Source organism: Sorex araneus, chromosome 2 (genome assembly GCF_027595985.1).
Source record: "Sorex araneus isolate mSorAra2 chromosome 2, mSorAra2.pri, whole genome shotgun sequence".
NCBI classification, from domain to species: domain Eukaryota; kingdom Metazoa; phylum Chordata; class Mammalia; order Eulipotyphla; family Soricidae; genus Sorex; species Sorex araneus.
In genome coordinates, this window is record NC_073303.1 from 339,127,016 (window position 1) to 339,153,471 (window position 26,456).

The following is a 26,456-nucleotide window of genomic DNA, read 5'->3' on the forward strand; positions in this document are numbered from 1 at the left end:
TAATTTAAGGGCCATGGAAATAGGTCTCAGTGGTAGAACTCATGACAAGCATGTGTGGAGCCCTAAGTTCTGTCATAAGTTTCCCAGGTGGGTTCCAGCGGGCTCCGAGCTGGGGTCTCCAGTTGTCAGTCAGGAGTTCAATGGATAGGGGATGGGACTCCAGTACACCCCCGCCCTGAAACTAGCTTACAGCATGGAACAAAATATACATTTCCGTAAAAGGCATTTGATACCTAATATTTTGCTGCATATACCGATCTGGGTCCTGAGCAGTAAATGTTGTTAACATGGTACCAGCATGAAGGCCTTCTTCTTGGCGAATGACCTTGGGATTTGGAGCAAAATAAGGGTTTTCATTCACATCAATAACTGTAACAGACACAGTTGCAGTCGACTGAGGTGGATGCTGGATCCCCTTGGCTAATGGCACTTGATTTTCCGCAGCAACAGTAAGGATAAACATCCTATTTGTTTCAAAGTCAATTGGCTGGAAGAAAAAAAGGGAGCCATATTTTTGCAGGAAATCAGGATATATGCATTCAGCGGTTTATTCTTCTAATAACCCCATTTCCAAAACATTCATTTGTTATTCACTACACAATAGGTTTCTTTCAGATTTCTGGAAAACGTGTCAATATGGACAATGGTTAAAATATTTATCATAATTTGACCTGTCAATATAAGATATTTATAAATCTTATGTGCTCTAGAGTTTTATGTTCATAAAATAATACATTTTACTATGACCCTGACTATATTTGTTAACTGCATATGATTATTCTAAAGACCAGCATCCTGACTCAAAATAGCACACCAAAAAGAGAATTTCTTTGCTCTGATTAGTCACATGAATGACCTCAGACTTAACATTGACTAATGCAAAGTTGTGACACAGTTCTAAGTGTTTCAATGAGCATAGACTTATTCACAATACCGCTAGGATTTAGGTACTGTTATTAACAGTATTTTCTGGAGGCAGAACAAGAGACATAGAAAGGTTATGCAACTTGCCACAGTCACATCAAGAAGAAGGGCGGAGTTGAGGTGCAAACATGCTTGTGCTCTTAGGTCTGTGTTCACATCCCTGTGTGGTTTCTCTGCAGGATTTTCAGCTCTATCCTTTTGGTGGAGATTCCACTAAACTCATGCACCAAGAAAAAGTCTTAGCAACTAACACTGAGTGCATCTCTCTATGTAAGTTCAACACTGAAGAGTTCACTTACAAACCAGAAGTGTTGGGATAGGACTCCAGGGAGAATAAAGGGTGTCACTTAAAGAACTCTCACTAGGATGGACACTAATGATGGGCCGAGAAACCGTCACTATTAGCATTGTAAACCGCAGAATCTTAATGAATAAATTCAAAAAACGTGAAGAGTTCTCACAATACAACTATGTATTTTTTTATACTTGAACTTTCCTTTTGCTTCTAGTATTCAGTTTTATTCATTTAGTTTTCGGCAATTATAAATGCAAATACCCATTTTTTTTAAGTCTTTGAAAATAGCAATATAAATTCAAAATCTCTTCAAAGCATAGGCCCTCTACTGGTTTGTTCCCTCTTACTCTGTGATCTTCAGTGGTCTGTGTGCCCTAGGTCATTGGCAAATTGCAGATGCTAGAATAGCAGATGTGGGGAATCATTTCTCAGTGCTTCCAATTGGGGAGTCATGGTTTCAGAATGTGACATATCAGTAATATATCAACTATATTGACAGCTTATATCGCTGAGGGCAATCCTGTCTTCAGATTCTTAAAAACCATCCATGCCTGTTTTAAAACAATCACAGTCCAGTGACTATGTGACAGGATTTATTCTACCTTCAGCTTCAACATGAACTGTAGCACTGTAGCACTGTCATCCCATTGTTCATCGATTTGCTCGAGCGGGCACCAGTAACATCTCCATTGTGAGACTTGTTGTTACTGTTTTTGGCATATGGAATACACCACGTGTAGCCTGCTCTGCTGTGCGGGACAGTGCTATAGCATAAACTAAATGTTAACAAATACATCTCCACTAAGATGTCAATTCCTGATGTTTGCAAAATATATATAAAAAAATTCCTATGGTTTCACCACAATACATTGTGTGAGCATATGTGTGGATGGGGGTGGGGCAGGGGGCAGGAGGAAGCTCTATATTGAGCCCTGAAACCAGAGCGAGACGACCAGAGCTGCATTTACCTTTACCACGGTGACTAAGCCGTCATTGCTGTTTGGGTCCGTCTGGATGGCAAAGCGGCCAGTGGGGTCCCCACTACTGATCCGGTATACGGCATTCCATGCTGGTGTATGAGGCTGATCCTTATCAGTCACCGTTAGATTTGCTACAATGACATCTACTCTGTTCTCAGGAACTTCGCCATAGAACTGCAAGGGAGACAAAGCTCAATTGGAGGAGCGCTGTGGACCCCTGAAGGACAGTGAGTTTTGATGACCACACCGCCCCGATTTTACTGCCCCATTAAATCTTTATGATCAACACTAAAAGAGGAGATCGGTAATACACGTAATCACAGCATTTATGCTGGACTCTAAAAAATACCATAACTTTATGTGCAGTAAATTTTGCCCCAAATTATGTTACAGTTTCATTAATATTAAAATGAAGCTTTCATTAGTGACTGCTGGCTGATTAATGGGCAGCTGGAGGAAAGGATCCGTCTGAGGAAATAGTTCAATTCAAGAGATAATCATCACATGATGACAAAGTCTCATGTTGGTCATGTGCCTGAACGTATTTATTGCAAATTGGGTAATGTATTATATTTCTACATAGCTGATATATTGCACATTCTAGTAATATAATTGTATCTTTATTATAAACTATATTAATTGTAACAGCATCAAGTCATTTTCAAGTAATTCTTCCAGGCAGCATATTTTAACAACTTTATCCATGGACTGGGAGACTATGAGAAAACAAATTACCTAGGGAGCCTTACTTAAAATCTTGGTGACAAAATATGTCTAAGTCAGCAGTCACTGTGCAATTAGGTTAAGAAAGTTCCACCTCTATTTAACACATTTATTATTCATGAAAAAAACTTCTCCATCATGGACCTCAGACCCGAGGATCTCTGAGTGACAGTCTATACTCACAGTCATGGCGGTAAACTCTGGAGGATTGTCATTGACATCTGTCACGGTGATGACAGCCGTAGCTGTGTTTGAAAGGCCATATGTGGGATTGCCTTCCATGTCTGTTGCTTGAATTATTAATGTATATTGTTGCACTTTCTAAAAAGACATAAAGATAACAACTTAAATGAAACTAATTCCTCAAGAAGACATAACAGTTGTTCTGTAAATGGCTTTTTATTACACACCGAGAGCACCACATCATTCATTCTGATTAACGTGACCCGAGATTTCCCAAGTGGAGTTTACTTTAACTTGTGAGGCACAGGTCTGGTTCTTATCTGCAGAGATTTAACTAGATATATTCACCTCTGCTCGTGGAAAGGAACACATTGGAGATGTGTGAAATTCACAGCTGAGCTGAAATTTCCAGCTTGTTTCAAACTTTCCCTTCTTTCCGACTTCACAACAAGTCTTTGGTTTATATTTACTTAATCATATGTTCATTTCTACCAAGTTTAGGGCACTGAAGACAGCAAGGATTTTAAGAGGACGAAGAAAGCATGAAAGAATCATAAAACCTACACACTGATATATTATTACATGTGGAGTTCTATTATTATAGGTGTAGGATGACATTACTTTGTCCTTTCCCCTCTTGCCACAAGGAGCTTATCCGGGTTTATCCCGGAGGAGTTTAGGCTTACCCCAGTCACACCCATCAAGGTGCTCCCATCCCTTTGTTTAGCTGTAACTACTTCTCTATGCTCTCTTCCCCAAAACAGTTAATCAGCTTTCCCCCCTAATCTGACTCTGTTAATTTGTAAGGTCAGACCTTTCTAGGACACTGAACTTATATCATAAGTTAATACGGCTTTTCTCCTCTCCTTCTGTCTTTTGAATAGTTTACTTTAAAGCAATATCCTTTTTGTATAGACACAAGAAGACAACATTATGCTTTTGTAACTTGGGATTTAATTGGCTTCGAATATTATTCATTCCCAGGCATCTGCTTTCTCCACTTAAGCCTCAGATGCCCTCAGTTCCTAGCACCCCAAAAGCAGGGTCCCGACAAGAGATGAGACAGACCCAGGGCAAGCGGTGTTTATGTGCTACCCTGGCATCAAGATGGGCCTGGCCAAAGTGCCTAATGCTTAACTATAAGTTAAGAGCTTGGCCATGGACAAATGCTGTCATGATCCAAAAGTAACGACGGGACTAGGACCCTGCTAGGGATAGGAAAGACTAATCTGGCCTGAGCACTGTAGTCTGAGATCGAGATGACCACAGGAGAGCAATTCTATAAGCTTAATGCATTTCTTATTGTGTCCATACAAAATGATTAATATTATGAATGCTTGTATGTTTGCTGGATGAGGAGAGGAGAAATACACTCATGGGACTCCGCCCTGTCCTAGAAAGAGCATCCCCGGAGGGAAAGAACTTTACCCCTATTGATTGTGACCACACCTATGTGTAAGCCCTAACCCTCTCATGCTGGGGGGATTTAACTAGGCTGTAAGAGGGGGTTGGGGGGCCAGATCAAGGGGTGAGATCCAGAGCCAGGAGAGAAGCAGAGAGAGAGAGAATGAGATAAACGAAAACTGATCGATCAACCGGCTTGGCCCTCGTTTTCCTCCTCCGTCTGCCCCATGGCCTGGGCCGCTCCAGCTGGGTGGGCAGCCCAGGACTGTCCTTCTAGAACCCGGGGGTGGCCCACAGGGAGAGCCGCCGGGGCTCTCCCCCGGTCATCCCCCAACCCCCGGCCCAGTTCCATCCATTAGTGTGTATATACATATACATATATATATATACATAACTCTATATGGTAAGATATATTCTTAAGTATAGTCATAATTAAAAGGCTTATGTTTAAATCCTTTGACTCGGAAGACAGTTATTTAGTAGCTGCATATTGCTATTTGGGCATAATATCTATTGTATTCACTGTTATTAGCACAGATCTATAAAGGATAGGGACATACATGTGGATGTCTATTACGAAGGCGGCATTATCATTTTCAAATTCAATACTGAATTTTATGAGAAGGTGTAAAAGTACCCTGTAATGTGTCTAAGAGAAGACGCTGAGATTGTTTGAGATGTCTGCAGCACTAGCTGACATCTTATATGTTAAAATCTAACTCAAATGAATGTCTAAAATCAATGAAAATCTCTGTGGAGATTAGCACAGATAAGAAAAACAGAGATCATTTTCACAAATGTTAAAACATTCCGAACAGCAAAATAATTCTTCATACAAAAATAAACTGTCACCGCAGAATGCGTTTCCTGGTTCTAAATATAGCTAACATTATGAATGGCCACTCTTAAGAGATTTCTGGAACTTGGATAGAACAGACACAAATTGCAGCTTTTGATTTAGTTGTTAGTGGGAAGGGCAAGGAAAGAGAAAGAAGTGGGAGGGAAAACAAAACCTCACACATTTGATTTGAAGTCTCTGTCCACCCAAATGCCAATCTCTAACAGTGATTTATGTAAGGTTTTCTTTTTTTTTAATTGTCTTACTAAAAAATAAAAATGCAACACTTCTTGTATCAAAATCAAACAAAGATATAGTGCTGGTTGATTCACTTTAGTCTACTTTAAGGAAAGAGAAAAAAGCAAAAACACAAGACAAAACAAAACACATAGCTGTTATATGGAAATACAATCCATCATTAATACCTGCTCTCCAAATACCTGTAAATATCTTTAAAATGACCCAAACAAATGTGTGCAGTTTCCATTGAGTTGAAATATTGAGAGTTCTGTACCAAATGCTGAACATTTTTTTAAACTTTTAAAATTGAATCACAGTGACACACGCAGTTATGAATTTGTTCGTGGTTGAGCTTCAGTCATATTATGTTCCAACACTCACCCCTTCACCAGAGTACCTTTCCCACCACTGAAGGTTCTGTTCCTCCACCACCCCCCACCCCCAACTCCCAGAGGCAGGCACTTTTCTTCTTTCTCTCTCTTTGACATTTAGATTCCATAAGCTTCTGATTTCCCACTCTTTCAGTCCAACATTTTACCAAGAGGAATTTGCTTAAAACACTTTCCTCACTGCCTGTTCTCGATGGAAGAAACTCAACTGCGTGCTGTCAACTATTCCCAAAGTGTAACACAGCTGTCTCCCAAAGCCATCTACTACCTTTCATTCACTTTCCTGACACCTCTAGCTTTTGTATCTATCTTCAAATGTCTATCATGACCCTCTGCCATTGCATTTGACATTTTTTTATTCTTATATCTGAGAGGTTTTGCCTTCTAAAAGACATTTGGAAATATCTCAAAGAATTGTTGGCTACCGAAATTGGGGGATACTAATGGCTTACTGATTCCTATTATTATGCTATGATAAACCAGACAGATTTTCACAACAAATATTAATCTCATCCAAAACATGAATAATGCCAAGGTTGAGAATTCCTGAAACAGAATCCATTCTTCTAAACTTATGTGCTAAGCACTGCATTGTATTAAGTAATACTGCATAGCAATACTGCTTCACGCAAATAGAGCTAAAATCCACATAAGGGATAACTTTTGAAAGTCCTTGATCCTATCGCGTTTGCACGTTACATTTCTACTACTCTTTTAGTTTAAAGTTTTTTTCAGTACACACACCTTTCTTCACCTTCTATGAACACATGTGCACACTCCATTCCCCAGGGCCCTTACTCTGCCAGTGTTTGTGTTGTTGATACAGAACATGAAGTCTGAGCTGACAATTAAAAATTGCTTTTGAATTTGAGGTTGCATAAATGAACGAATAGGAAAAACCTGTTTGTTGTCTTATTAGATTTTAAAAATCATCTCAACATACCTTCTGATTTATACGGCATGCCAACATTTATTCATTAAATCACAGAGTGAGAACATAAACCAGCTATTTCCAAACTACCGTGATTCATATAACATCCTCTCAATTCTGCAATATCCTATTTCTATACCATGAGTCACTTCACTCCTATTTATCTTGACATTGACTCCCATTTTAAAAACATAAATTAATTTATTATGAAAGAAGTAAATGGAAAACTAGCATCCCTTGCCATAAGTGTGTGTAACTATAAAAATAAACACAATATAATTCTTGTACTCTGGCCATCCCTCTTTGATGCAGTAGTATCTAAAAGGCTTGTGGTCTGGTTTCCCCTAGAGATTTTCCTATGTGTATCAATTAAAATAATTTTGCTTGTGTACCACAGTTTGAAATACCGAACTAGTATAATGTCAATGAATGAAGAGGTGAGAACATTCAGTCACTTATTGGGCAAACAAGTGATGAATGTCTACAAAAGGCCAAGCAATGGGGTATTTACTGGGACAAAACAATGATGTAAACAAGTCAAACAATATTTAGTTGAACAAAAACAGAGATGGCCTTGTAGACATTAAGTGACAGTGACAGATATTCATGGATCATGGTACCAGAAGGTATAATGAATGCAATTTTAGTGAATAGGGAGAAGTGACACAAGGAGTCTTTTTTTTGGGGGGGAAGGGTTGGGGGTTTTACACCTGGAAATGCCCAGAGGTTACTCCTACCTCTGCACTCAGGAATGACTCCTGGGAGAGCTCAGGGATCTTTACGGAATACCGGGAATTGAACCTGGTTTGGCTGTGTCGAGGCAAGAGCTCTACCTGCTGTACTAGCATTTTAACCAGTCCTAAAAGTCAAACAAGAGGCATTTCCTGGGTACACTGAGAGGAACTTACTACTGAATAGATGACGAGTAGGTTTATGCCAGGGTATGATGAAAAAAAGCAGACCATGAGCTTTGGAAGCCTGATAAGGTGGCGACTGTCACATAAAAGAGAAATATAGGGGGTTGGAGTGATAGTACAGCAGGCAGGGCATTTGCCTTGCATGCAGTCGACCCGGGTTCGATTCCCAGCATCCCATATGGTCCCTTGACCACTGCCAGGAGAAATTCCTGAATGTAGATCCAGGAGTAACCCTTGTGCAATGCCGGATGTGATCCAAAAAAGCAAAAAAAAAAAAAAAGATAGAGAGTAAAATAATAAAGAAACAAAAATTTGTATTAGATTAAGGGATAAACAAGCTATTAATAATATCACTATACTTTGGGAAGTAGATATTTATAAGCTTGTTAAAATTCTTAAATACTAAGGTCTGAAATGGGACCGATACTACCTATGTTATAAGCTTGTGACCTAAAATATGTCTAAATGTTGACTGCATGCCAACATTAACTGAAGACAAGGAAATGCAATGGCTTAAAGGGAGGGATGTCTATATCACCCTTGGTCCCACAGTGTAGGGAGAAGAAGGAAAGACAATAGGGGCAGGAGCGTGTGGGGAGGACAGTGAGACGGGTAAGGGTCAAGGTATATCGGTGGAGTTAAGAAATGACAGAGCTAGATATCCAGACTGCTGAGTCAATAACACTGAAATCAGGGGACCCAGTCTTCAGTAACTAAACTTAAATGGTTCCAGGCTGGGGGTGAAGGGGAAGAAGAGGGCACCTGGGAACACTAGTGGAGGGAACTTGACACTGGTGATGGGATTGGTGGTGTCTAAAACCTGACTATGAATAACTCTGTAACTATGAAGAACTTTGTAAGACACAGTGCTCTAATAAAATAAAAATTAGAAAATAAGAGAAAAGTTTTGAATAAGAAATAACAAACGTTTATTGAGATAGAGCAATACCTATGTGCCAGGCACTGTGTTAATATAAACACTGGCGTGATCTCGTCAGTCCTCAAAATAATCCAAATAAGCCCATTTATTTTCTTTTTAAATTTTATTTAATTTTTAATTAAAAAAAAATTTGGGATGCCAGGGACAGAACCCAGTTCTGTCGAGTGCAAGGTAAACAAAATACCTGCTGAACTATTACTGAGGCCCCTCTTTTTAAAGTTTAAAATAAGAATTAACTATGAAGAAAACCATGGTTAAGGAGGCTAAGTAGCTTATCCATTGACAGCCAGTCATAGGAGGCAGTGCCAAAAAATCTAGATCTCTGAGTTTGGAGTTTGCATCATTCACAGTCTCACTGTATTAGAACCATCTATGAAAGTCAGAATTTAGAGATGGGGTGTGTTCCTCATGTTTGGGGGAAGCATGAAGAGAGCCAGAGTTAAGGTGATGAGGAAGGAGTAGAAATTAAGTCTGAAATCTGTTTTCCCCTAATAAGAAGCGTAGTGATGAAAAGAAGAAAATCCAACATAGGGATTTCTTCAGGGTTTCTGTTCATGATCTCATAAAAGGTAGACGAGAAGAAAAACAGAAAACTTAGTGACTACTGGGAACAAGGCAAATATAAGCCAGGCTTCTCAGCTTGTGTACATTTATGGGTGCAAATTAGAGAGGGTGCCCAGAGAAAGAATGGCTGGAGGAACAACCCTCAGAGTCAGGATTTACCTGCTATAGTCAATATAGCAGGACTGGCAGAATGTCCTTATGAAACATTATATTTGTATAAAGAGTTTCTGAGCTATTTGCCTGGTAGGCTGTTACTGTTACTTAAATGCAGAAGGCGAATGAATTCATGAGATTAGGCTAAAGAAGGCTTTAGGGTCAAGATCTTAGAGGGTCTGGCGTGCCACGGGCAAAAGAGTTTCTGGATGTGTGAATGCGTGGCTTGGCTTTGTGGCTTTAAGAGAAATTTCACCTCCAGATTCTCAGCATGTCTGTAGATTATGCAGAAACCTGTGGGTTTTGTAGCAAGATATCCTGGAGAAAAGTAGAGAAGGGGAGATCAAGACAGCAGAAAACAGAAGAACATTCTTGCAGAAAGAACAGCATCAGGATTACAATGAAGAAGAACTGTTAGATTTGGAAATCATGAAGTTTAATATTTTCTTGGACATGAGAAAAATGACGATGAGATGAAAAAGTGATGGCACTCCCCGAGCCGATGCTGAGGCTAGATTTTAATGGCAATGGGGGGAGTCATAGCTAATATCTGTCCGGCAGGCACTCATGTTTATTGAAGACTTTTTGTCTTGTGTTATCTACTCGTTGCAACCATTCCACGAAATAGGTTATATTATAATCCCCATTTCCAGACTCGGAAGAGGAGACTTTGGGTTAATACACTGAAGGTAAAAAGTCCCATAAGAGGCAGAGGCAAAATTCAAGCCTAATGAGACAGAGAGTGATTCATCAACAAATCTGGCTGAAAGAGCATGATGTGGGCATAGAGGAAAAAAGGGAGACAAAAAAAGATGTGCCAGGAGAATGCTCCATCAAGTAATATGGCAAGAAGTGAGGTGGAGCTTAAAATCAAATAAAGAATAGGATGAGGGGTGGGTAAAGCTTTAGACCTAGAGAACCAAAGAATTGATATATTTTTTTAAAACCTGGAGATTAGAGGAAAATAAAAAAAAGCTGAACCTCGGTAAGCATTTCAATGATTAGGAATTCAATCACTTAAAGATGTCATATATCCTGGGAGAACGACAACTGAAATGACTTTTGACAGAAAGAAAACTGTGAATTCTAATAGAAATAAAAGAAACTCAAGCCTGCACAAGGCCTGGAGAAGTCAAAGTAATTTATTCCCGGCCTCAGGCAGAAATTACCATAAACCTTCTGAGATAGATACATTTTTTTTCTGTTAAATGACTTTCAGAAAAGGAAGGTTTTCCATGATTTCCCCTAGTAAGTCATTGTTTTGTTTAATAATTTTACTGTCAAGAAGCTATTTCTCACACTGTATCTAATGCATGATTCTACAGTTGCAAATTCATTTCCACATTCATTTCATCAGGAGTAGGGCATATCTGCTTCTGTCCACTGCAAGATATACTTAACTACGATCATGGTCCGATTTCAGACTTTCGTCCTCTAAGCTAAATACGATCTCTTTGATTTTTAAATGGTCTTGGTCTACTTTAGTAAAAGTGATAATTTTCTATGCCTCTCTTTTCATCATAAAACAGCCAGGATAAATGTGAGAGGAATACACACTGTACAAAAACAAGAGGAAGCCTCATTTCAGACTCAGAACCAGGATGTGAATCAAAGAGAAATATTAAGATTCAGAGAGGAGCTTCCCCTGTTTAGTCTATGAGCACCTGGCACTCAAGAGAATGCTGAAAAAATACCCCATATTCTCATTCAAAGTAAGGCATTCATGCAGTTATTGGCATTTAGGAGTAGTATTTCATAAAGTGATGGAGGAGATAAAAATATATACATGTCCCAACATCACTGATTGGATCCATGACACCTGGATTGTTGACACCTGGGAGCTAATGGGTAAAATATAATCGGCATGTATCTACCTCCTAAATGAAGCTCTCAGCTGAGTAGTGAATAAAGGAATCTTGATTGGCTCAGATTACATTATTACAGCACTTCCAGTACTATCTTGTGTATATAATTAATTGCAACAGTAATGTTTTCTTCAATCCAATTCAAGTGAGTGCTACTAAGGCAAATAAAGCATCGTAAGAACCAACTCCTAAAATTCTTGTCAATACTATTTATTATGGTAGCTATTATGTTTCCTTCTGACATACATTATAAGATGTCTCATCACTACGAGATCTGGCTCAGCCAGAAATATTCAAGGTATGAATCTCTGTGGGTTAGTATACTTGGAGAATTCACTACTACAGTGACTGCTGATGGTCAACAATGACCTTGGGGATCTGTGAGAAAATGATCAGAAAAAGTAAAAGAAATGGTGTAAAAATTCATGGTGGATGAAGTTTCCAGGAAGGGATTGTAAATGTTTGAGTAAGAGCATGAAAAAGTAAAAGGTGGAAGATCAAGAAAATGATACAAAACATTCCTGGCGGCAGAACTGCATGGAAAAAATCATATAAGTGTATCCACTTTGTCTATGACAGTGAGATGAGATGATCCCCCTGAAAATAACCAAAACCACCATTCTATTTCAGACTTTGATGCTGTGTACTTTCCACACAGCCAGCCTTTCATGCCTTTTCAAAAACACTGTCAGTAAAATAACTTCAGTTGTTGAAATTTTAAATCTGTCAAATAAGTTAATCTTAGCATTTGTACAGAACTAGGCTATACTCAAGGGCCACACACTTGTTAAGTGCAGATTTTAATATTACCCCCAATTCACCCCAATGTTTGGGCATGACTGTGAACCTATTTGCACATGAAAGTGTTTAGACACTGGGGGAAATTGACAAAATACCACAGATAGATTTTAAAAATAAGATGTCAGAGGTTTATTGGTTTAAGTCAGTCAATCATCACAATAAATTATTAGAGACTAGCAAAGGTTTAGCCAATAGGTACCATTATACCTACATTTAATCTATGTAAACTACTATAGAACAATGTTTCTCAACCAGCAAATAGTGTCTCCCATCAGTCCCCAAGATATTCCAAAGGGGACATCAATGAACACTTAATAGAGAAGGAAGCATGGCATGAGCATAGGGGTTAACTGGTAGAAGAGAGGGACAACATGAAGAAAGCAAGGTTGAGAAACTCAGCTATACAAAGTACAACTGCTTTTTAATGAAAGTAAATATTAAAATAAAGTTGTTGACATATTATTTCTTATGGTAATATGTATGTCATACCACATTACCTTAAGAACAAATCAAAATACAGTTTTTGGATGACTTACTTCTCTGTCAAGTCCAGCTGCTACTGTAATAATATCGCCAGTCTCATTGTTGATTGTAAACATGTTGGGAGAAGGGGTGCTTGGCGCCTGGGACACAATTCTGTACCTCAACATCCCATTTTGGGCATTTGGATCATCGGCATCAATTGCAGTGACTGTCATCACATACGTTCCTAGACACAATGCAAATGGATAATGAATGGTCACTGTCACTTCAAGGTGGTGTCCTAAAATCAAGGCAGACTTACTCTTTAAGTCAATCTTAGACTTACTGATTAAAAAACCAATCACTTGATTATCCAGGCCTAATTAAAATACTACTAAAATGAACAGAACTCATTTAAAAATACAAAACATGGGTTAGATACCAGGAAATTATTTTGTTATACATTTTTATGCAATTTTTCCAAGTTCACTCTATAATTCAAAGAAAATATCACTTCAGACTTTCACTTACCCCAAATGCAAAAATAATATCAATAGCTTTATAAACATACTTTATGGTCACTGTCAAATTTTTCCATTATGCAATAATATATAAAATGACATGCTGAGCATGATTATCCCCAATGCCTAAGTCACTTTCTGAAAGTAAGCTGTGTGCATAACGATGCACACTCCATTTATTCGGGTCATAAGGAATTATTTCAAGCATTACTGTCTTGGTACATTGAAGAGGAATTTGGCATTGTGGCTCATTATTTCCTAGGAGATTAAAAAACACTGTGACAAATTCTGGGAGTTCAATTTATTAGGTATTTTGGAAAGGAAATTTACAAAGCATTAGGATCAAATAAGTTCAAACTAGCTAGACAAACCTGTAATTTAGAAAAGAAATATAGCTACTGTTGAAAGTTGTCACTATTTTGTGGGTCTTTATAAAAGATAAATTATGAAAATTTCCTTTCCAAGCCTACCTCCTTCACAGTATTCTAAAGCTTTAGAGCTTTTACAGTTGCTATCCCTTTCCATGGTCTATTTGTGGCCAGATTGAAGAGTTAAGTATGGTCACATTATTCAAATCTCAAGAACCCGTTTAGTGCTTGACTGAATGAAGGGGTTATGAAAATTTTGTTTTAAAATAAACTTTTGATTTTTTAATAACAAATGATTTATCCTCATGCTTATTTTGTATCCCTGGAATCCTATAAATATTTTCTTGAATGGATATGGGCCTCCAATAAAAAAATTTAGAAATTTTGCTCTAAATAAGACACTGATTATGCATTAGATCTACACTTATGCTACTGTTTTTTTTTTTCAAAACTTTTTGGGTACTTGCATTTTTTTCCCCTTTTTATCTATTCCTTATAAAAAAATAAACACTAAAGGAACAGGAAGTAGCTGGTCACTGCAGTATGAGTGCTGTTGAGATTGCTTAGTACACAGTCCAGGTCTAAACTAGGTTAAATGAAAAGATTAATGAATGATTAAAACAAATAAACAAAAAGCTTCAGCATCTCAAACTAAAGCACTGATTACAGATCAGATGAACTCAGGGTTGATGACATCAAATACTGCCTAGAGGCAGGAATGAAGCAGTTGAGTGTGAGTTCAATCTCTAAAATTATGTCCATTAGGGGTTCAATCCTTGACATTAAAATATGAAGCAAAAAATAAGATTTTTTAAAAAGATAACATTTAATTAAAATAAAAGAATATATGTATAAATCTATTTGCATTTTAATAAGCAGTCATTTAACATGCTTGGATTTTCCAGTATTAAAATATGAAGGAAGTACATTTTGTGTCAAAGCAGACACACAGACCAAACTTCCTGCACAGACCCTTCCTCCAGTTGCTTCTAGCATTAACTTCTGAGGACAGAGACAAGTGTTTTTGGATCAAGAAAAAACATACACAGTCATATCTATAAATGGTCTGGTGCATAAGGGAGATTCCTAAATTCATGGAAACGACTAAGGTAATGGTACATAGCACATTTTTAAAAGCTGAGGTTTTTAAATACAAAATAGTGATAATAGAGCTAATTAAATCTCTCTAAACACCAAATTATCTCGGAAAGCCTGGTAAAACATGTCTTTTACCATCCTTATACCAACAGATTTTCTTGTTTACTAGGTTTAAAACTAAAAAGGCCTTTCCGTCCTTGCTGATTTATTGTGACTAAAAGTCTATTGTGCTTCTAGTACAAGAATACAAAATCTTGGTCAAACATCAGTTCACAATGCTGAAAGGCTTTTGGCAACTGCTGTTTCTAGGCTGGGTCACTTTCCATGACATTCGTTTAAAAGCTAGGTCTGCAGATGACATTAGGGTCAGCTTGAAAGTAAACATCTCATGCAGCTATAGGGCAGTAATCACAGCTGTCACCAAGCCCCTTTTCTACTTTTGGTTACACATCAGAAACACCCAGTATTTAGGACCCTCCAGCTGCATTGTAGTTGCTGCTAACACTAATACAATAAAACCTGTACTTCATGAAAAATGAAAGCTCCTGGTGCTCATTTTCTAGCTGTTCTGTATCCATGATTGCAGAATGGAAGTGCCCTACATAGGTTCTATAGTACAGAATTAGGTACTATGGTATCTAGACAAAGGTGGGCGGTATATTTTCAAAGGTATGAAAAGCCATTGTGAGGTAAAAAGTGATATTTTCTTGTTCCCCTCTTCCATTAATTTTTCTCTAAATGAATTTCTTTTCCCCCCTAAAAGCATTATGAATGAAAGAAAATGGCACCAATAAGCTCACCACAATTTTCACCTCTTCTTGCTTATCTAACAGTGTTGGATCCAGAGTTTCTTCCTAAGCCATCCCCTGACTACTATCCCTCCATAATACACTTACCAGGCTTTGATCCCTCTGGGACCGTCCCATTCCAAACCTGGTGTAAGAACTCTGGTCTATTATCATTCATATCAATTACATTGATGACAATGTCAATGGGATTCTCCACTTGATTTCCATTAATATCCACTGCATGTGCCCTCAACTGCAAAAGTAATTAGAAAATCAAAACGATTTAATAGATTTTATACCTCAAGTAAGAAGATAAAATACCCAGATACCATACTTACTACTAAATACCCAGTAACCATATTTAAACTAAAATAGCAAACAAGTATTGAGAAACTGGTAGGGGGAGAGATGGGGAGTAAAAACTATTTCTCCATAAAAATGTAAGCTTTACCAACTCTATATAATTAGGATTGATACTGTAGCAAAAAAAAAAACTACTGGTAGGTGTTGTTCTTATACTTTCATGGATTTTAATTCATTTAATCATCTTATGTAAGAATGTAGTAAAGATGGTCATCATTTGGAGATGAGGAAATGAAGAACGGCTAAGGAACTTTGATGTCTATTCACAGCCCAAATAGTCTGTTTTTGTTCAGCAACCAAATTCTTTTGGTAAACCAGTATGAAAGTAATTTTTTAAAAAAGAAGTGGCGCTGGCATAGAGTAGCCATGGAGATAAACAAAAAGGAATCCAGAAATAATCACTTATATACAGGAAATTTTGATGCTAAGATTTTTTTTATTACTGTAAAGTCACTCATAAATATTATAAGTGCTTGAGTATATAAGATAGCTGTGTCTTTCCAAAGTCTAAGTTCTCAATTTTATAGATTTTTTTCTAGGAAATTTTCTTTTCTTGTTAAACAAATACAATCACTCAGCTATTCTTGGCAGAATATCTTAAAATCTTTTCATCCAGTGTCCATTTCATTCTTTTCAATAGCTGTGGAGTGTTCCACTGAATAGCTTCCCTTAATAGAAATGCTTGTATGGTTTTCCTTTTAAGTATGATGCTGGCTATTGGTTTCTGTTGGGCATTCTTTATGAAATTAAAGAAGCATGAACTATTTTCTTATATTTAGAGGCTTAGCATAAAATATGACAAAATTTCTTATCTTTCTAACATTCTAGAAATAATTATTTCTCGCCAATTTGATTTCAAATATTACATTAATGGAGTACTAAATTGGACTCACAATTCTAGAAAATATTGTATTTTTAAAATGATTACCATTCATATACAATTAGTGACAAACTGGATAGTAGGTATTTACTCCAAAATAGATATGAGTTTTATTTCCCGAGTTTTAATTATAAAAATTTAAAGAGTAACAATTCAAATAGGAAGGTATATTTAGAACTTTTTGTATTGATACTATATGCATTAATAAATTAGATTTTAGTTTAAAAACAAGACTATTTATGTGCTGTTTTAAATCTATTATTGTTACATTTGTGAAATGTTCTGAGGCTTTATGTCTTTTTATTTTAAACAATTTATGAAGCATCATTAAAATAACTGATAAAACAACAAAAATTTTTGGAGAGAGGAGTTTTGAATGATATTCAATGTAAATAATTATTAATATCTCATTTTCTAGTTTGTGCATTTAGATCTAAACTCTTACTGCACCATATTTCAGTATTTTAATAATTAAAAATTTCAATAATTAAAAAATTCATAAAACTAAAAAATTCAGTACTGAGAAGATAAGAGCTTAAAATAAATAAGAAGTAAAAATTTTGAAAAACTAAGCATTGGTGATAAATCATTTAGAATACCCAATCAATGTATGATATTAAGTATCTAGCCTAGAAAAAGAAAAACAAGTGAATCAATTGTCCTTCTATCCTTTTAGTTCAATTAATTCCACAGAGGTTAAACATTCAGATGCAAAAAATAAATAAATTAATAAATAAATATGACATAAAATTTATAATGCAAAAGCCATGTATTATAATTGGGCAAAAATTATAAAGTTAAAAATACAAACAACGAAAGGAAAAAAATATATAACAGATAAATTTCTATTATCCCAATAGATAAAGAATAACAAACCAAAAGAAAATTTAACAAAAGACCGGAATAGGAAAATCTTTTTTTTTTGTGGGGGACTTCATTATTGTCAATTTATGAAAACCAACTTATACAACATAAACATCAAGTACATTATTTTTGGTTTGCTTTTGTTCTTTTTTTTTTATCTCTGAGGAAAGGAAGAAGGGTAAGTGGGAGAGAGAATAGTAAGAGTAACGCACTCAAGAGAGAAGGAGGGCTTCTCCAAGGGTGGAGAGAGCTCTACACACATCCTAGCACTGGACATGCAAGCATGAAAGTACACATTTCAAGAGGGGAGATGCAGGCGACACACCGCATGTGCTCGGCCACGTGGGCACAAGCAGCACATGGGCTCAGGCAGCATATGTGCCTCTTTTGTTCTTTTGTTTTTGAATCACAATCAGTGGTGCTCAGGGAGTATTCCTGGCTCTTGGCTTAGATACCACACCTGACGGATCTTGGGAGACCATATCGGGGTGCTAGGGATCAAACCTGGATTCGCTGTGTGTAACGCAAGAGGTTTACCTGCTGTACTATTGCTCCAGCCCAAAGACTTTTTACAAATACTCTGGCAAAAACTAAATGCTGGGATTTGTAATGGTATCAGGAGGTACTACTATGAAAAAAGAGGGTGGAATAGAGCATACTTATTCCAGAGAACAATTTTACTCTATTTACTGGAATAAATTTATTCCAAGGACACTGGTTAAATAAACAGGAAGAGCTTCATTGCCCCATTTTTTATAGTTAAAAGATAAAACATTAAAAAAAACAAAACTAACTCGACAAAATATCTACCAATAGGCAAAAAGTTAAAAATATTCTACAATTATTTAACAGAATAACTGGAGGGCAATAAAAATAATACTAATATTTACTTATTTACTGACACAAAAAGTATGTGGCAACATGTGGTTTCAGAATAAAATATCAATTTTAATAAAATATCAATTGATTCTTCAATAAAAAATCAAATTTAAGAATAAATTTATAATTCCGCATAAAGGAATATCTTATAGAATATCACCAAAACATTTAAAACCTGAAAAAAGATTATTTTTTGTATTGGTATTACAAGTAACTACATTTTTAGGATTTATTATTTGAACAATTTCATTTTTTATTTGAATAGTTTTTACATTTCTTGTATTATTTTTTAAAAGGCAATGACATTTTCAGTAAAGGTTTTGTTATTCATGAAAAGAATTGGAAAAGCAATAAAGATCAATTTAAGTTTCTATATTAAAGGCTATAAAAAAATGTTGAAATCTTATTCCAGAAAAATGTATAAGCAAGGCTAGAGGAACACAAACAAAAATGCCTAATGGAGTTTCTATTTTAATATTAGGTAATTAGTGAGTTTTAAAATGCTTTCTACAATATTGTTTTTAAATTGAAAAAATTAGTATAGAACAGATTAATCAAATCAATATATAATATACCAATTTAAAGATTATATACATATAACTAACATCAAGAAGCTTTTAAAGCTGAAAACAAAATGAATAAAATTAAAAAATTCAGAACATAATTTAAAAAGTAAGATAAGAAATTTAACTAGATAATATAAGAAAAGATTGTTAAAACCAAAGGCTGGCAGAGCCCGAAGTGAACTGAAATCTCAATTTCCAGTTGAAGTGTAACAGTGGTACATCTTTCTAACTAGAACAGGGCTAGCAAATACAAAATACAAATGTGCCACCTACTTTTTTTTATTATTACACTTTATGGTAATAACTAAACCAGCTAGACAGACAAATGACAACATAGATGTCCACTGACATACAACTGATTAAAGTTATAGTCTATAGATACAATAGTATACTATGAGGTCATTAAAAGTGTTACAATCTCTACTTAACTCACATGCAACAATCAGAGCCTCTTTAATTAAATTTATTCTCATAAGTCTTTAGGAACATCATCATGTAGAAAGAATAAGATTAGGCAATTGCACTTTCTTCTTTAACACTGTTTTGTACTACGCATAGATAAACATTTTATTGTTTTTCTAAAATTGAACATCTGTTAATTTTAGAAAAAAATTACATTGAAATTACATGGAAAAGGCTACATTTTTGCAGTTAAAGCTGAGTATAACACTAAAGCTTTTATGTGGATGTGAGAGGCAAATGTTAAGCTTTGCTAACACTTAGAAGAGTTTTAGTACACAGAATTTCAGCTGGTTGAACTCTTACATGAAATCTGGCTATCAGCTCTCGATCCAGAGGCTTAGTCACCGACAGCTGTCCCGAGATGGGGTTGATAATGAAGATACCAGTTGGAGGCTGGTCGGCTCCCGGCCCCGTGACGCTGTACCGCAGCGAGAGGTTTTTATCTCGATCAGACCTGATCTGAGGATCAAGAAGACAATCACATTAAACCACAGACAAAATGAGATCTGTATCAGGGAGAGGGCATGCCCCCCACTCAGGCCCCTTTTCGGTGGCAAACCTACACCATGTCTTCACATAAGTCACTGAAACTCTCCCAGCCCTGTTCCTCTTTGTTTCTTGGTGACAGACTTCAAAAAGAGATGTCCCCACCACTGGAAGGACAGGGACACCATTAAAATCTGAAAGAAGAGCCCTGTAGGAGCCGTGGAAAAAGTCAAAGTGAAGGAGTGTCAGTTTGGGAAAAGAATTAAATTCTATTCTAGCAGTTTCTAGGTCAGAACATTTAACTTAGCAACAGATGTCCAATTTATCTAATATAGGAATTGTTTACCATTGAGGGTCAGGTATCAAATAACTGTCTAACCATGGTGTGAAACAGACTCACACAGTAATTCTCACAGGGTTGGGCGTGGAGGTCAGATCGCTATGGTTGCATTATACTGATATTACTAATTGCAATTTGGGTTTGCTTTTGTTCTTTTTTTTTTCATCTCTGAAAAACTGTCCACAGTGTTTTAAGGGGTCACTTATTACTCACAGTATTTTATTAAAAATAAATAATAGAAGAAACAATTATTTTGGAGGAGACACACTCAGCAATGCTCAGGGGTTACTGGTGGCTCTGCACTTAGGAATTACTCCAAGTGATGTTCCGAGGCCATGAGTAGTGCAGGGATCAAGTCTGGGTCAGCTCTGTCCAAGGCAAATGCTCTACTCTCTGTACTACCACTCTGGCCCCAAGGAATCATTTTAAAAGTAACCTTATTCTCTCAAACATTACAAGCATCAAGGGCTGATTACTTTCTCTTCCAGACACAATTTCCAGTAAAAGTAAATTTACAGACGAGTGGTCAGAGGAACGGACAGAGTGAGAAAAGGAAGAACATCACCAAGAAAAGGCAGAGCAATGCTATGGAGATCTTTGCATATACACACTTCACCCAGCAACAGAATCTACAGTGGTTTTTTTTTTTGTTTGTTTGTTTGTTTTTGTCTATTTATTACAGTAGAAAAAGAAACACCCTTTTTTGAGGATTATGTCACTCTTTGTTGAATTCAACTATACCATGCATTATAACGTAAATGACATTAAAAATACAGCCTCCAGAAAGTATGCATTGGAATGCTACATTAACCACATACAGAAACACCTATCTCCTAATACATGGAAGTACAATGGCAGTTTTATGCTCATTTTGTAATACATAACAGTTGCTAATTTTACTAAACATAAAAAAAATAGGCATAGCTTTTTTCTTTGTATCTCATGCTATCCATTTCAAGTAAGTGAAAAAAAAAATAACATCTTCTAAATTTGAAAGTCTATGTTTTTGCCCCATTCCATGGATTCTGTCAGTGGTAGCAGAGTCTGTTAATTTTCACCTCTCAAAAGCTCTTGGTGCTAGAAGTTTCAGCAATGACTCATCATCATCATCATCATCATCATCATCATCATCATCATCATCATCATCCTGTTGATCGTCGAATTTCTCAAGCCGTCTCGGTAACCTCTCCATTCATCCTATCCCTGAAATTTTAGAAGCCTTCCCAACGATGCTGATGCCGCATTGGAGGCTCTTTCAGACCCAGCTTGTTGCTGGCTTTGGCATATGAATACACCATAGGAAGCTTTCCAGGCTCTCCCATGTGGGCAGGAAACTCTCAGTAGCTTGCCAGTCGTTAGTGATGACTACCCCTTTTAATTTTCTTTGGCTGAAATCTATCTAATCAGGGCAAAGATAATCATGGGTATTGAGAATTTCAACAAGTAAACTAAGGGGTGTGTGTGTGTGTGTGTGTGTGTTTAAAGTTTATGTACTTAGATATCATACAGCTTAAATGTACAAAGAACACAGAAGTGCAGAGAAGTCTACCGATAAATCACTGAATTAAACACAAAGACTTTCTACAATGTTGTGCCATTTACTATTTATTTCATCTGCAAATGTATGTATGTATGTCACAAACTATTTATTTCATCTGCAAATGTATGTATGTCACAAACTACCTTATAAAATAGACAAAAATACTTCTAACATACAATCAATATATTCCAAAAAGATATTTAAAGTTGTGTCACCTACCCTGACGAGTTCTTGAGGAAAAGGTCCTCTGGAATTTTCTGGCAAGTTGATTGGAGGGATAACCCAGTCTCTCTTCTGCCTTTGCAGGTGGCCATCCTGCTTAGTCAATTGTCTTGGAAATACTATCTCTTCAATTTCTTGTGATTCCTTTGCATTAAAATACAAGACATTCCTGAGAACTATGAAAATGTTTTCAGGAAGTATATCACGATCAAAGGATATCTAAAAACACATGGACTGTAGTGTGAACAAGAAAATAAATCTGGAGGCCCTTCCCTTGTCCCTTCTTTATTATGGAAAATTATAAAGTTCATCAAAAATTGAATAGTAAACAATTAATTATGTGTCACAACTTTGTAAACTATTTTTAGTTTCTACAAACTATCTTCCATAGGAGTTCATACTGAGCAAAATTTAATAGTACCCTTTAATATATTTCTCATTAGTTTAAACCACAGTTCAGGTAATGTGCTACTGTACATTAAATTTAGATCTTGATGCGCTAAAATATAATTTGAATTCCAAGAGAAGTTTAATACATACTGCTAAGGAATGTCTCAAATATTTATGACCCTATTAAATCCCACAGAATTAATGCTGTAATTATTCTAAACCTATGTCAGCCATGATGGATGCTGCAGATGACCCACTTTGCACACTGAGTATTAATCTTTGCTGGATGTCAACATTTTCTTCTATTTCTCCCTATATCTGTAGACATTTCAGCCATTAGTCCTTGCTGCTTCACTGAAAATGCCCAAGCAAGTTTGCTGGAACACTGTGAATCATCATCAACAACAAAAGCATCTTTTCACTCGATTAGTGATCGGTTTCTCACTTTATAATACCCAAATGATATGATTCCTCTGAACAGTTAATACATTAACAAATTACATTTCACATAACCAAAAGCCCAATACTTACAAAAGAGAAAATGTTATTCCCTCTGATATATTTCTTATATCCTATTTTATTATGGGCATGCAGCTCACATTTACAATTAAATACAGAAAAGAATATGTGCATTCCTATCTCTTGCAGTTCAATGCATATGAAAAACATAATACCATAGTTCGTAATTTCAATAATAGTTCAGAATATAAAAATGCATATCCCCTCATATTGGTTTCAAATTCACTCCCCAAAATACACTATTCAGAAAAAATATAACTTTACTGGAGAAGTTACTGTATTTTATTTACAATACTAATAAAAACAAAATAAGTGCTCAATAAATTGATAAAGGTCTGCTGCACTAGGGCAAACTGTACTCTTTGGAAATGTCCCTGATTTATCTTAACTCAAAACAACATCCACCAGAGGGACTGAATTATTCCTAAAAGCCATGTCATTAATGTAAATAATTCATTCCCCACAATTTGATTATTAAGGGACAAGACCAAAACCCTATATTCTTGCCAGAAGGGCTTTACTGTTCCTACTGCAAACCTGCTCTTCACATCTCATAAATATGACTGGTGGCAAGTGGCATCTTGCTAAGAATTGCTTATTTTGTGGTTATATTTAACACCTTATAAGGAATATAAGAAAGTTGAGCAGCTACTTCTAATATAAAATTAAAATCTAAAGTTCCATGTATAAACCTTTCAAGTGTAGTTTCTAATTTCTTAAGTAATAGTGTTTTGAGTGTATTTTAAAACTGCAAAATAACAAAATGCCATTGCAATAACTAAGGTTGGTAACAATGCAAATACTGACCATCCATTAATGTGATGTACAGCAAAGAATACAATGAACTTAAATTGTATATATAAAAAAAACCCTTATATTCAAATCTAACTTCAAGTCATATTTCAATACTCTACCTTCACTGAATCTTCGGTTAAGGTTGGCTTGAGGCTCAATTTGACTGCAACTTGCCACTTTTCCTGAGTCTCTTTGTCTTGGGCATATATCAGGAACTTTGCGTGTTCAGAGGAGAGGGGGAAACTTCTCACAGCATACACCATGCCATCTTCATCCACCTTAAAATCTGCTGGTTCACTGCTTTCATACTGCACTTTCCTCTTTCCATTACAGTTGCTGAACTTCACTGTAAAAGAGCATAAGAAACCTCAGATGTTTGATTATACTACAAAGGCAAAAAGAACATCTAAATCCAATTCCTGCTTAGGTTACACGATCAAATAGACAGAAAAGTTTTATTTTCACATTGTTAAAAGAATTCTCATAGTAGAGGTCCCTGGACAGTGCTTCAAAGTTGTTCCCTGGCATTTCCTTGTTCCAACTCTTCTGCTTTCTGTCAGAATCACCTTGATCCTGAGCACTTGTTTCTTCTCGCTCTGGCTCTCACTACCAGGGCCTGCCACTATCTCACTTCCACCCCACTCATCTGTCAGGCCCCAGCTCACAGGGCATGGAAGTGAGGGTCACTCTGTCCTCTGTTTTACATTTAGCAACCTAGATTCTGCTACCACACTTTCACAGCCATGTCTGATATTCACTGTGAGGAGAACTTTAGGGCAAAATTAAAAAAAAAAAATTAACTGAATCACCATGAGACACACAGTTAGAAAGTTCTCGTGATGGGGTTTTAATCACAGGATGTTCTAACACCCATCCCTCCACCAATCAGTGTACATTTCCCACAACCAATGTCCCAAGTATCCCTCCTGCCTGCCCCAACCTCCCAAGCCTGCCTCTATGGCAGGCACTCTACTCTTCTTCTTTCTATTTTTCCCTCTACTTTTGGGCACTATGCATTATGATTTGCATTACGATTTGCAATACAATATCAAAAGGCCATCGTGTTTGGTTCTTTACCTACTTTCAGCACACATCTCCCATCCAGAATGATCACTACCAACCAACAGAGTCATAGAGGTCCCTTCTCTATTCCACCTGCCCTCTCCCCCAGCACTTCAGGCAGGCTTCCAATTGTGGACCCAGTCCTCCTGGCCCTTGTTTCTACTGTCCTTGGTTATTAATCTCATACTACGGATGTTTATATCCACCAATGAGTACAATCATTCTATATCTGTCCCTCTTCTTCTGACTCATTTCACTTAGCATGACAGTCTACATGTCCATCAATTTAAAAGTGAGTTTCATTACTTCATTATTTTCTAACGGCTTACAAATTTTTTCAACCCAGAGCAATTTCAACTTTGTTTATACCTGGGAACCAACCATGGTTAATGGACTGGTGGTTAAATCAATAGTTCTGACTTATCTTGTGTGCTGTGCACATTTCTGTCACATAGTGTAAGTATTCAATTTCTGACTAAATGTTTAAAGAAAACAATGGTATTTATTAACACTGGGAAACATTCAAGGACTTATGGTAATTAAAAGATAATAATATGCAATTTCTTCTTTTGGAACTTATAGTCATTCTATGACACAGTGACAATTTTATACATATTAAAATAAAATACAAGAATATCTCAAAATGCAATTTATAAAAATGCCTCCATTACGAACAGAAAATTCAGAAATATTTCAGTAGCTTAATTATCTCTTACAAGTAACAAATTAAAAAAAATGAATGCCTCATTAAAATGCTGTCAACATGATTCTATTTGGAAAACAAAAGTTAAAGCCCACATTTATAAACATGTACCAAATAGAGTTAAGCTAAAAAGAATTACAAAACAATAAAAATATATTATCTGTAAAAAGATTATTTTTTGAAGCCATTAATCATTCCATTTGGAGAAAAGTCTATAAAATAACAAAAAGTGATTTAATTATTTTTCTTTTCTATAAGCTTGTGATATTATCTGAGGACCTCAATCACATTAGGGTACACTTTGGAAATGTACTAAATGGTTGGTACACATTTACAGAATACAACACATACCTTTTGTATTTCTTAATACTCCATATACAGTGTTTCTGATTAACGTTTCTATTCCCCATACATGAAATTAATAGATTTCTTTGATTTTCATTACTAAAATTTTACCGAGACATGCACAAAATTATTGCCAAATAAATGAACAAGCAGCATACATATTTCCCTTTGTGCTTTCAACCAGTGGAGTCAACAGCTTAACAAAACTAAGGCAACAGTCAACTAGAAATGTTTTCCTTGGTGAAAGATTAGTTCTGACTGGTTTTAAATTAATGCATGTATACCTGCTTTTTTTTTTTTTAGCAGAGTCTGATGCCCCTGTGCCTGACTGTTTTCACTGGGGCCCCTCAGAGGGGGCAGGTTGATTTTCCCTCCCTGTCCTGAGCAGCCCCAGCAGCCAAAGACTTCCAGAACCCAGCCACAGCCATGCTCAAGACCATTCTCCACACGCTTGGATGAGCCTCACACATGAAGGAACTGGCAGAGGAACCCATGTATGAGGGACCCGGGACTGAGATAGCCAAGCCTGCTTGGATCAGGACTGTGCCTCCTCCACCCAGATCTCCCATTTTCCAGTAGTTAGGCGGTCACACCCAGAAACTGCCCCTGGCTCCTGTAATCCCATCAAGGGCCAAGATCCAGAGACTATAAAACAA

General features: G+C 36.5%; 1 protein-coding gene across 1 annotated transcript in view; it reads right to left on the reverse strand.

Moving 5' to 3' along the window:
• CDH2 (cadherin 2) overlaps positions 1–26,456 on the reverse strand; it is a 239,958-nt gene that overhangs the window by 44,607 nt on the left and 168,895 nt on the right. Inside the window, exons 3-10 of the mRNA XM_055127782.1 lie at positions 23,810–24,036; positions 21,984–22,130; positions 19,702–19,857; positions 15,493–15,637; positions 12,684–12,856; positions 3,106–3,243; positions 2,188–2,373; positions 234–487 (exon numbers count right to left, since the gene is read on the reverse strand). Coding sequence (XP_054983757.1) covers positions 234–487; positions 2,188–2,373; positions 3,106–3,243; positions 12,684–12,856; positions 15,493–15,637; positions 19,702–19,857; positions 21,984–22,130; positions 23,810–24,036 — 1,426 coding nt within the window. The remainder of the gene's footprint in view (positions 1–233; positions 488–2,187; positions 2,374–3,105; positions 3,244–12,683; positions 12,857–15,492; positions 15,638–19,701; positions 19,858–21,983; positions 22,131–23,809; positions 24,037–26,456) is intronic.